The 12,320-nt window shown below is 45.8% G+C and overlaps 1 protein-coding gene across 1 annotated transcript in view; it reads left to right on the plus strand.

The window, feature by feature from the left end:
* Positions 1-2,457: 2,457 nt before the first annotated feature.
* Positions 2,458-12,320, plus strand: part of LOC309653825 (uncharacterized protein) — a gene marked incomplete at both ends in the record, with an annotated part of 154,776 nt that continues 144,913 nt past the window's right edge. Inside the window, 3 exons of the mRNA XM_082478623.1 lie at positions 2,458-2,497; positions 5,385-6,134; positions 7,407-9,315. Of these exons, the coding sequence (XP_082334749.1) occupies positions 2,458-2,497; positions 5,385-6,134; positions 7,407-9,315 (2,699 nt within the window). The remainder of the gene's footprint in view (positions 2,498-5,384; positions 6,135-7,406; positions 9,316-12,320) is intronic.

Genomic DNA, 12,320 nt, shown 5'->3' on the forward strand with positions numbered 1-12,320 from the left:
GTATTAGGATGTTGAGGGAGAGCTGACAGATTCCAAAGAAATTCAGGAGATAAACTGAAGCGGGCTTCATGGGGTATGAGATGGAGGAAAGGAAGGTCTTAGGGAATTAAAGGGTTTACTGCACACATGAGCAGAGTCTCAAAATTAATCATTTGAACGTACAGAGGGGGATCGATCTCCCAAATGACACCGGTTAGGAAGCAACGGTACGCCCTGTAGAATTCCTAGAGACAGCACAAATCAACTGTTTCGATGGAAAATTCGGCGGGACCCTTGATTTCCATGGGAATATAGAGAAAAGAGACACTGATCTGGCTTGCAGGTATTTAGGAAGTTGTTAGCCTGACATCACATACTAGTCTCATGTAAGTAGGCCGTCTGAAGTATGAAGCTTAGGGGAAAAACCTTGAAGAAAACTTAAAAGCTTAAGCCACACCTCTATACTACACCACCTTTCACAGTTTCTTCTCAGATAAGCAGCATCCCCATCAGTGAAGAAACTCACATCCCATAATAGGAACAACAGGCCTAAAAATTAAATGTGTGTCTTTGGAGGTCCCATCTATGCGATATCTTCCTGGTACCAGAAAAGTCCCCAGGAAGATCGATCTTTGCACCCCTGAAAGCTTACCACCAAGGAAAATGACTAGGTCCATAGATTTCCTCCCTCAAACCAGCCTACCTCACACATAAATCACTAGCAACTCAGCCCTTAACTCACATTATCACAGTCACAAGAGTGGTTAGGGAGAAAAGCACTAACCAGGGGAACTAACACAGAGGCAATCCAGGCCAAGCTGGGCTGGTGGCAGATATCTGCTCCTTACGCTCGGGTGCATAATGCGACTCACCACAATGCCTTTTTCACAGACCCTTTTTAAAGTTTCTCCACAAAATCCAACAGCTCAAGTTAGCTCATGACGCTTCAAGGTAAACAATCGTCAAGAGAAAAACATGCAATATGTCTTACAATGTTGGATTCCTTACAAATAGGACAAGGAAATAACCATGTAGACAAAACCAGAGCATTTGAAAACATCTGCGTTCTACAAACATACCAGTGAATGCTATAAATAAGGTAATATGACATAAAACAAAATGAAAACTAGATGTGAGACTGTTCTCTTCAGTGTACAGACTTCATGGCAGTTGCTGCACGATCTAGCTACTTATATCTACAACTCTCTGTTCTGTTAATACAAAATGAGGCCCAAGTGTGTCAACTTGTTTCCCACAGAAACCAAAAAACCTACATGCATCTCTTTTCTCCGGTGCCCTTTCACCTTACCTGCTCCCAGTTCTCCACCAATGTCCTCCTCTTTCTCTAATTATTCTCCTCTTCATTGTGCTTGGCCTTGCACCCAAGCATGCAAGACAGAGAGTCCTAGAGGTCCGAGATTCTAGAGGGGCTGTTTGCAAGGGGGAGGAGATTACGGTAACTGCCACACTGTATATACTTCTGTGCAAAGAAAGAGGGACAGTGTTCAGAATGTCTCTCACATATAAAAAGAGCTGGATGGCAGGATACCTGTGTGGCCCAAGGAACTAGAGCTAGCAAATCATGGGCAAAACAATTGCAACCAAAGGCTGGAAGAGGAAAGGTCTGCAACCAGCTCTGTCTCCTGGCTCTCTGGTATTTGCTGCCAATGGGCAGAGTCTATTTCGTGAAGCATCAAGCACTGAAAAGAAGACTCCTGCTGCTGGAAGTTGACAGGAAGGAACATCCAATGCAAGATCAAGGCTTGTCCTAGAAGCAATGCCCATAATGGAAGAAAAAAAAAAAAAAAAAAGAAAGCGGAAGAGAAATGTTAAGTCGCAAGTCCAACCTGGCCCCCAGCCTAGCCCAGCCCAAGGAAGGTAGGAGTCAAGGAGAAGAAACTAAAAGAGAAGAGCCTTGGACCACAACATTCTCCACAGGGTACACTCAACAAACTTCACCCTGCTCTTTAACCAAGTTACAACTGTAATAGTTCAAACTACATGGCTCTTTCCTTCCTAAGGATACTAGTTAAATAAGATCTATATAGCTCTAAGTATATGATACATAAAATAGAATACTCTGTAGAATATAAGTAACTGTTAGTTAATTATATTAATGAACGTCTGTAAGAAATGTTGCAATGATTTCCCTAATGGAAGAGCCTGGGGGAGGTAAATCTGTCTTCTAGGATTTCCTCCCCAGAGCTCAGAAATTGAGGGGTTGTTTTAGCTCTCCTACGCTCTCTTCACCCAAGCCCGCCCTCCTGTTGGGGATCGGACCTCCCTATTGGCTAGCTCATACCTTTCAACTGCCTGCTTTGTGACATCACTCTCCTACCAAACCTACTACCACTTGGTAGAGGTCTTGGGGTTTCCGTGGAGCCGTTTGGACCAGTAACCAGTGACCTTTGTACTGGACACGTGCGCCGTTCAGCTGCAGCCACTCAGACATCCTCTAGTGTTGTCTCCTCATCCCTTGTACCTGCAGTTGATGTCTCCTCTTCTCTGACCATGTCAGGTAAGAAAAGAAACTTTGGAAAGTTTTGCGTTCGATTTCTTGTGCCCCTAAATTGAGGAGGAGATTCAAAATAGCGTGGAGTAATGAGGGAAAGTATTGAACTACAAGTCTGGAGACCTAATTTCAGTTTTGACTTTGACGTTTACTGTCTGTGTGACTTTGGACAAATCACTGACTGCCTCACAAAGCCTGCTGCTTTCCTTATCTGTTACGTTAGGATACCACATTGGGTTGATCACTCTGATCCCCTTCTTTTCCAATATTGAGCCTTAAAGGGTACCCATGTAGAAAATGAAATCAGAGACTTCTCAAAAGAGTGTTTCAACAGAAACATAGAAAAGCCAGGTGACACAGAAAACTAGCGATATATACCAAGATGTTTCATCTCCAATGGTCTCCCTCCACTAGTATTTCGACTAGTTGAAAAGAGAGAATAGGGAGAGAGGATGGAGAGTACTGGGCTATATAGGGAGGCACAGAGTCAAACGTAAGCAAGTTTAGGATTGTTTTCATTAGCACAGGCCAACAGGAACCAAGAGATGGGAAAAAAATATAAGAATGAAGAGGGAAAGCATAGAGGAGCTCTCAAGAAAGAGGCAGTTTGCCATGGAATGTTGATGGGAGCCAAAGATTTTAAATTAAAGCAGAAACAGCACAGAGGGAAATCTGCTCAGAGCAGGGCAAAACAAAGCTGATGGTAGCAAATCCTTACATTAACAGACTAAGAAGGAAAGTAAGGCCAGAACAGGGGATCACCAGGAAAGGCAGCCTATCAGAAAAGTCATACTCCGTTTTCTTTCTTTTATTGCCTCTCTGAATACAGCTGGCACTTGACAGTTTGGAATAGAAACATTTTAGAAGTATGTTTTAGAAATGATGCTTCCTAGAAACCAGAAACCAAAGTGGTTATCTAGGGGGCTGCTTTTCAGTGTTCTATTCTTTCTAATTTTTAAACTAGGTAGACATTTGACCAATTAAACATTTTAAATGATATCTTCTACATTGAATCAGAAGGACTATTTCCTTTGTGTGATATGTAGCTTCTAAGGCAAGGTTGCTTTTCATTTTTACAGTTATTTCCTTCCTAACACAGAGAGCACATTGATCAACAGCCATCGTTCGCTTGTAGATCTTAGCTACCGGAGAAGAAAAAGAAAAAGTCAAGCCCCACATCTCTAATTCCCCATTTAGGGAATTCCCTGGCGGTCCAGCGCTTTAGGACTCGGTGCTTTGACGGCCAGGGCCACGCGGCGCGGCAAAAGAAAAAAAGAAAACACAAACATCCACATTTATCTAAAACAATATTGTGGAGTCCTTTGGATTTTCTTACATTTGAAAATCTTTTTTAATTGGATTCTAGGGATGATGGTTTTTTGAGGTCTTGGGATGTCATCTTCTTGGATGTGGAAGATGATTCTAAGTTCTAGGATAAATACAAAAACCTTCTTGATACTTTTTAAGCTTCCTTTCTGCTTATTATATGAGTTATATTCATGGACAGATATATTTCTCCTAGGCTTAATACCTGTTACTTGCTGGGTAAAAATATGAATGAGCACAATAATGAAACTCTTTTACACTTACTATTTTGCTGTCTGCTTTGTACCGGTTTTCATTGAAATACTTGTCTATATATGTTGTGGCTACCTATACATTCACATTTGTTGCATTCTGTTGCTTGTTGTGCATTTTTTACTGATTTATCGTCTCTGTCTGTATGCATTGGCTAGGAATTCATTCACCTCTATCACCTCCATCGTGTTTTTTGGTTAATAGTATTCACTAAAATAGAGTGGGCAAAATTCACTTTCATAATATTGCATGTATGGTACAGAATGTCATTTGTTAGTAAATTCATTAGGCTTTGATACTTGCCCACATACCCCAGTTTTCATTAATATCTATGGATTTCTTTTTCGTTACGTAACATGTTTTTCATGATTTTTCTTTGTCTTTCTAGAACTTATTGTATCTTCCTCCATATAAATCATACGCAATAGATCAGCTTATTCATCTATTAATTATTACTGCTATTATTATTGGTGGTGGTGTTATAACCACTTTATAGATGAGTAATCTGAAGTAATCAGATAACTTTTCTCTTTCCAAAAGCACTTAAGAAATCCACTTTCGGGTAATCATTTTGAGGTAGGATGAGAAACCAGGCTTGAAGAGGGCAAAAATGACTCTTTCAGTTCACCAGTTGGACTGAGCTATACGTCAACTCTAGGTAATAGCGTGGGAACTGCACAAGCAAAGGGAGACACTGAAGATGACAATGGTAATGGCCGTACTGTTTTCTAATGGACAAAAAAAATGCTTATATTATAAGTTCTATTTCTCCTGCTTTCTGGCACTATCATGCTCAGAGTGGAGTCCTGGCAAGGAAGTCAGGATACTTAGGTTCTGAAACCTGGTAATGACACTAACATAATGAGAGAACCTGAACAAGTCAACCCGACCTCTCTGAGCCTCAGTTTCCTTACTCGTGAAATGAGACTGAAAAAAGAGAAAGTTCTCTAAGGGCCTCCTAGTTCTAAAATGCTTCCAGTCTAGGAAATAGCATAGAAGTCAATACGAGTGCAGGCTGAAGGGAAAGACAGGGCAGGGAGAAGGTTGCTTCCAGCCTAGAGAACAATGTCTGAACCATACCACTTGGCTCTTCTGCCCATCTGTGCCCAAGATGGGAGCACAGGCAGTTAATACAGAAGAGTGGAAAACTGCTCAGTCCTTACAGCCATCATTAACTGTCTGATTTTGGGTTTCTCAGGAAGGGTCGATAGTAGAGGTGTCCTGAGAGCAAGAACCTTAAGATAATGCTGTTCCTCAAACGTAGTGAGAATTTCTCAACCTCCCTGAGTTTTTCATGACCCTCTTGTTCTTACAGAAAATTTCCAAAATCCATCTCTACTTGGAACTCTAAATTCTCTGCAGCATTGTCTTCCTGTGGTGAGCAATGCAACTTCCCTAACACGAAGTGTCTGCAACTTCTCCAGAGTCTCTGCCCCTGCCGTCAGTTCGGCATCGGCTACCGGTACCTCTTTCCAGACACTCATGGGTAGTGCCTACCTTTACCAACATTCCAGCACGACTATGTTATCTGGAGTTACTGACCACAGCCAGATCTCCACTTCAGCTCCTTCCTATCCAGGTGTTCTTGAGTGGGACATCACAGGAAGCACTGAAAAGAATTCCTCTTCACTCGGAGACTTTACTCTGGCACTCACTGACCGGCACCCAGCTGCTTCCTCCATGTTTATGGCAGCCCAGTATGATAAAACTTCAGACGCCAATAACATGGTCCCTCTATATCCATCACTTTCTGCCAGGCTTGCTCAGGGAGCACCATCTCAGATTCCAAATCAGGGGCATAGCCGCCTGTCACTTCCCTACCAGGAAGGAAGCCAGGTATATTACTATAACCAAGGCACACTGGGGTCTTCACTGTATGGAGAACTTGGCTCCTGCCCGCAATCCTATGGCTCCGCGTCATACACAGGAAGTAGGGCCTCTGCGCAACCAGAAATGGGAATGGGACTGAAGGAGATTCAGCCCACAAATATCCGACCACCAGCTTCCACCTCTGCAATCTGCCACCCTGTGTCTGCTCAACGCATCACAGAAACAAGTTTTCAAGGTGAGTATACAAACGGCAGAGAAAGTTGAAGAATGAGGTCGGCATTCACAAATGGGGTCAAATCGACAGCTGGGAAGGGGTGTAGAGACAGGTAGAATTTAGATCCTGAGCCTTTAGTAACCACTACCTTCGCTCAGTGCCCTCTGTTTTTAGACTCTATGTAAGAACACCTAGGGCTTCCCTGGTGGCGCCGTGGTTAAGAATCCGCCTGCCAATGCAATGCGGGGGACACGGGTTCGAGCCCTGGTCTGGGAAGATCCCACATGCCGTGGAGCAACTAAGCCCATGTGCCACAACGACTGAGCCTGCATTCTAGAGCCCGTGAGCCGCAACTACCGAAGCCCACGCGCCTAGAGCGCATGCTCCGCAACAAGAGAAGCCCGCACACCGCAACCAAGAGTAGACCCCGCTAGCCGCAACTAGAGAAAGCCCGTGCACAGCAATGAAGACCCTGTGCAGCCAAAAAAATAAATACGTAGAATAAATAAGTTCAAACAATCAATCAATAAATAAACGTAAATTAAAAAAAACAAAAAAACAAAAAGAACACCTAATGCAGGTGGGAAGGTGGCAGGGACACTGTAAAGGTCATCTATGCTACATGTACAAGAACCCCGAGAGCACACCAATAGGTACCACATTTTTCACTGCTGTAGCCGAGCATTCCCCCTGTACTACCACACTGTAGCACTCCCTTCCCTCGTCTACTGCTACAGTCTCTTTGGAAGGTGTCTCAGAACTCTTGTTATGAGAGTGCCAGTTGAAGTGTCCTCACTTCCGTCATTTATACCAGGATTTAAGACCTTGTGGTCCGAGATCCTGTCCAGAGAGCAAGCAGGCTAAGACTCTGTCTTTGTTTCTGTATTTCATCAGAAAGGGCTCTACCCCCTCTCCTAGTTCATGGTGTGAAGTGTTCTTAGCCTCTCGGGAAAGTGGGGAGAATTGAAAGGACTCTATATGAGAATGCTAGGCTTTGTAAAACATTTCAGTTGTTTAAAAAGAAGACTCATTTTGTATTGGACTTACAACAGTCCTATGAGATACAAAGAGAGCCAAGGATCAGTGACATGAAATGATCACCAGTTAAGCATTACAACAGTCACCGCTTACCTCGTAGCATAGGGCACTGTCCATGATCCTTAAGAAGAGTTAGTAGAAATGCCTTGCCCATCTTGCCCCTGAACCCCTTGAAAGGTACATGACTGCTGTGTTGGTGTTTAGGGGGAGCATCTCATTTACCAGGGACTGACTTCTCCCTTGATCCCTTTGTAGTGATGGAGCCTTCCCTGGTGATGAAAAATTCCCTGGGATTGCAACCTCCAAGCCAGACGTTTTGTGTGACACAAACTCAAGAACTCCCCAAGTCCTGCAGTAGCAGAAACAGTCACATACTTGAGAGTAACCCACCATCTGAACTTGGGGACATTTCAGTGACAGCTCCAGTCCAGAGTGCCAGGCGTCTCCTGGCCCTGCCTCCAGCTCCAAGCCAGGGACAAACAGAGAGTAAGAACGTGGAGGATATCAAAACCAAGCTGTCAAAGCCTCTGGAGGCCTACCAGATCCCAATAGAAAACCAAGATCCTCCACTACTCCCTTTGGGAATCCCTGATATTCCCCAGCCGCTGGCCTGCACCGATCCCCTCAGCCAAGAGGAGCAGCCTGGTTCTGAAAATGCTGATCTGGGAGAGAACAGCCTGAGTCGTCAGGACCTAGGGACACTTGAAAATGGGACTGAACCTAGCAGTGGTCTTGCAGACATTACTACACTGGCGGAGGATATTCACCTTCCCCAGCTCTTTAATTCTTGGAAAGATCTTGATCGATCCCAAGGTCCCAACGTGATCAAAGCTGAAGACACCAGAGCCATTAAGGTGAATCAGGTGCAGGAAAAGCCAAGTGTCGTAAAGGTTCCCTCTGATCAACCCAGGAAGAACAAACAGAAAGCCTCTGAGCCTATCGGTGGTGCTCCCAAGGCCAAAATCCAGCCAAAGGATCCAGAGTGCCTGTTAGGGGGAGAAGCGGTTATATGCACTGCTGCAGTCAGTGACAGGGCTCCTGCGAACACGGCCAAGCACTCTCAAGGCAAACCTCAGAAAGCTGCATCCGGAAAGATCAGCAAAACTGAGAGCCATGGGCAGGAAAAGACCAAAAGGACCAGAGGAAGAAACAAGGCTGAAGAGAACAAGCAGTCAGGGAACAAAGTCAAGGCAGAAGACAAGCCAGCAATCCCCAACACGAAGCGAAAGGAACACCAAACTGAGCTTCGCCAAGAGAGCTTTCAAAAGCCTCGAACCTCCCTTGGCGTGCGCATGCTGGAGTCTGTGAAGGTTCTTCATGCGCTGGGGAAGAAGAATGAGACGAAAACTGGGCTCTCTTCCTGTCGGCTCTTGGGAAATTCAAGCAACCCCAAAGACCCCCAGCCACCCCCAGCGATCCAGCCACGGCGGCATACCCCACGTGAGGGTAAGAGGCCTGAGAAAACGCAAGTCCAAGCCCAGAAACCAGACAGCAGTGCTGAAACAGAGTGTCCATCTCCATCCCAGTGTGAGCGGCCTCCTCCTGGGAAGGTCAAGTTGATACCTCTGCCTTTTTCTGCCTGGGACAAGCCTCAAGCTCGACCCGCTCCTCGGAGGCCACAGTCTCTGGCCTCACATCGGCCTGCTGTGGCTTACCGTGCCCAGCCTGGTTCTACTGACTCAGCTCAACCTGCTGCAGTCAATTCATCCCAGCCAGCTCCTGCCTCTTTGCCAGGTCCCGCCAAACCAGCTCAGCCAACTGTGGCCAACCCAACCCAACCGGCTTGGACCAACCATACCCAGCCTCGTGTCCCTCAGCCTGCTGCTCCTAGGCCTGCACCCTACAAAACTTCATCTGGCGCTTCTCTCCAGCGCGAGCCTGTTCCCCCTGCTGTGACTAAGCGCCAGTCCCCACCCAAGCTCCAAACCCAACTTCTACTCCAAGACTTCAGCAAGCAACGAGTTCCATGGAGGGAACCCAACGTGCCTGAGCCAGTCATGTCAAAGCCCATCGAACAAGAGCAGAGGCCAGAGCGAGAGGCCATGAAGAGGCGGGCTCAACAACAACGGGAGAATGCTGCCAGATACACCTCTTCGGGGAAGCTGCAATTTTTCACCCAGAGGGACAAAGAAATGGAAATTGCTGACTACTACGGATACGTCAGGTGACAGCTGCTAGGATTCTTGCTGCCACCTTGGCTACCAGCGGTTCTTCCATACATAGGTAAGATAGGTATAGAACCGAATAAGTAAATGGAATAGAATTAATAGATGAGTAATAAACCTTTCGAATTTTGAGATGCTGCTAACTGGGGCGTGAGAAAGGAAGGCCTGAAAGTTGGATGGGAGAATGAAGGAAAGGGGTAAAAACTGAGGAAAGAGGAAGGAACTTGGCCCAGGGCTAGGAAGGCCAAAAGAGACGTATGGATTTAGGAAAGGAAGCAGGAGTGAGGATGAAATGGCAGAAGTAAAAAGCAGGGTCAGGGGTCTGGGTTGAAAGAACACAATTGGAGTAGAGTTGAAGGTGACAGGAGATGAGTCTAGGTTTACTAGGAGAAATAGAAACAAAGTCTCTCGGGGAGGTTGGCCTTAAGTCTCACAACCACCAGATAGGTATTTCAGAAAACAAGAGGTTCACGACACATCTCTGAAAGGTTTGAGTTGCCTTATTCAGGTGTGATTATAGTGGGGGAATAGGCAAATCTACCAGAGAAGTAGCTAGGGCTCAGAGTCCTCCTAGGGGCAGCTGACGACAGGGCCAGAGCCAAGGGAACTGCTGCATCAGGAGGCCCACGAACAAATCAGGGGCATAGCCGCCTGTCACTTCCCTACCAGGAAGGAAGCCAGGTATATTACTATAACCAAGGCACACTGGGGTCTTCACTGTATGGAGAACTTGGCTCCTGCCCGCAATCCTATGGCTCCGCGTCATACACAGGAAGTAGGGCCTCTGCGCAACCAGAAATGGGAATGGGACTGAAGGAGATTCAGCCCGCAAATATCCGACCACCAGCTTCCACCTCTGCAATCTGCCACCCTGTGTCTGCTCAACGCATCACAGAAACAAGTTTTCAAGGTGAGTATACAAACGGCAGAGCAAGTTGAAGAATGAGGTCGGCATTCACAAACGGGGTCAAATCGACAGCTGGGAAGGGGTGTAGAGACAGGTAGAATTTAGATCCTGAGCCTTTAATAATCACTACCTTCTCTCAGTGCTCTCTGTTTTTAGACTCTATGTAAGAACAGCTAGGGCTTCCCTGGTGGCGCCTGCCAATGCAGGGGACACGGCTTCGAGCCCCGGTCTGCGAAGATCCCACATGCCGTGCTGCAACTAAGCGCATGTGCCACAACGACTGAGCCTGCATTCCAGAGCCCGTGAGCCGCAACTACCGAAGCCCACGCGCCTACAGCCCATGCTCCGCAACAAGAGAGGCCACCGCGATGAGAAGCCCGCACACCGCAACCAAGAGTAGACCCCGCTAGCCGCAACTAGAGAAAGCCCGTGCACAGCAATGAGGACCCAGTGCAGCCAAAAAAATAAATACGTAGAATAAATAAGTTCAATCAATCAATCAATCAATAAACGTAAATTAAAAACAAACAAACAAACAAAAAAACAGAACACCTAATGCAGGTGGGAAGGTGGGAGGGACACTGTAAAGGTCATCTATGCTACATGTACAAGAACCCCGAGAGCACACCAATAGGTACCACATTTTTCACTGCTGTAGCCGAGCATTCCCCCTGTACTACCACACTGTAGCACTCCCTTCCCTCGTCTACTGCTACAGTCTCTTTGGAAGGTGTTTCAGAACTCTTGTTATGAGAGTGCCAGTTGAACTGTCCTCACTTCCGTCATTTATACCAGGATTTAAGACCTTGTGGTCCGAGATCCTGTCCAGAGAGCAAGCAGGCTAAGACTCTGTCTTTGTTTCTATATTTCATCAGAAAGGGCTCTACCCCCTCTCCTAGTTCATGGTGTGAAGTGTTCTTAGCCTCTCGGGAAAGTGGGGAGAATTCAAAGGACTCTCTATGAGAATGCTAGGCTTTGTAAAACATTTCAGTTTTTTAAAAAGAAGACTCATTTTGTATTGGACTTACAACAGTCCTATGAGATACAAAGAGAGCCAAGGATCAGTGACATGAAATGATCACCAGTAAGAATTACAACAGTCACCGCTTACCTCGTAGCATAGGGCACACTGTCCATGATCCTTAAGAAGAGTTAGTAGAAATGCCTTGCCCATCTTGCCCCTGAACCCCTTGAAAGGTACACGACTGCTGTGTTGGTGTTTAGGGGGAGCATCTCACTTACCCGGGACTGACTTCAACCTTGATTCCTCTGTAGTGATGGAGACTTCCCCGCTGATGAAAAATTCCCTGGGATTGCAACCTCCAAGCCAGACCGCTTTCCTATGGAATGACAGAGAACTTCAGAGAACTTGTCGAGATGAAACACCAGTCAGTCTGCGGGAGAAAGGGAAGAAGAGAACGATGGAAATCGTTTCTGGGAAACTATTTTTACATTATGTTTTGTTTGTTCCTGGTAAATAAACTGAAATCTTCTTAACATTCAAACAAAATCTAAACCACTAAATTCAACAACACAGGAGTATAACTTTTGAAAAAAATTTCTTTGGCTGCGCAGCATGTGGGATCTTAGCTCCCCAACCAGGGATTGAACCCACGCCTGCTGCATTGGAAGCGCAGAGTCTTCACCACTGGACCACCAGGGAAGTCCCAGGAATAGAACTTTTAAAGGAGAAGGTATAAACCCCTGGGTTATATGAACTGGAGATTTTTAGTAAGAAGTCAATAGATCTTTTGTTAGGCACATTTTATGTTAGGCTGTCTCCCTGCACAGGACGCAGGCGCCTTGAAAATGGAAATCACATCCCTCTATAGTACGTCCCTCTTCTTTCTGCTTTGCAGTTTGCTGCTCCACTTGTTCAACCCCACCTAGTAATAACCTATACTTCCCTTGTTCCTGTTTTCCCATCTGGAAAACAGACAAAAGGCAACCAAACAACGCAAAGGTCTCAACAAATAAGGGATACCCAAAACCAGAGATGGCCAGAACTTCTGTATCCCTCATGAAACCTAGCCCGGTGTTCAATACTTAGGTATCATTAATACATGCGTGTTGACTGAAACAGTTGAAACGCAATTC

The sequence above is a fragment of the Balaenoptera physalus genome (assembly GCF_965194825.1).
Source record: "Balaenoptera physalus genome assembly, contig: HAP1_SCAFFOLD_1268, whole genome shotgun sequence".
Lineage (NCBI taxonomy): Eukaryota > Metazoa > Chordata > Mammalia > Artiodactyla > Balaenopteridae > Balaenoptera > Balaenoptera physalus.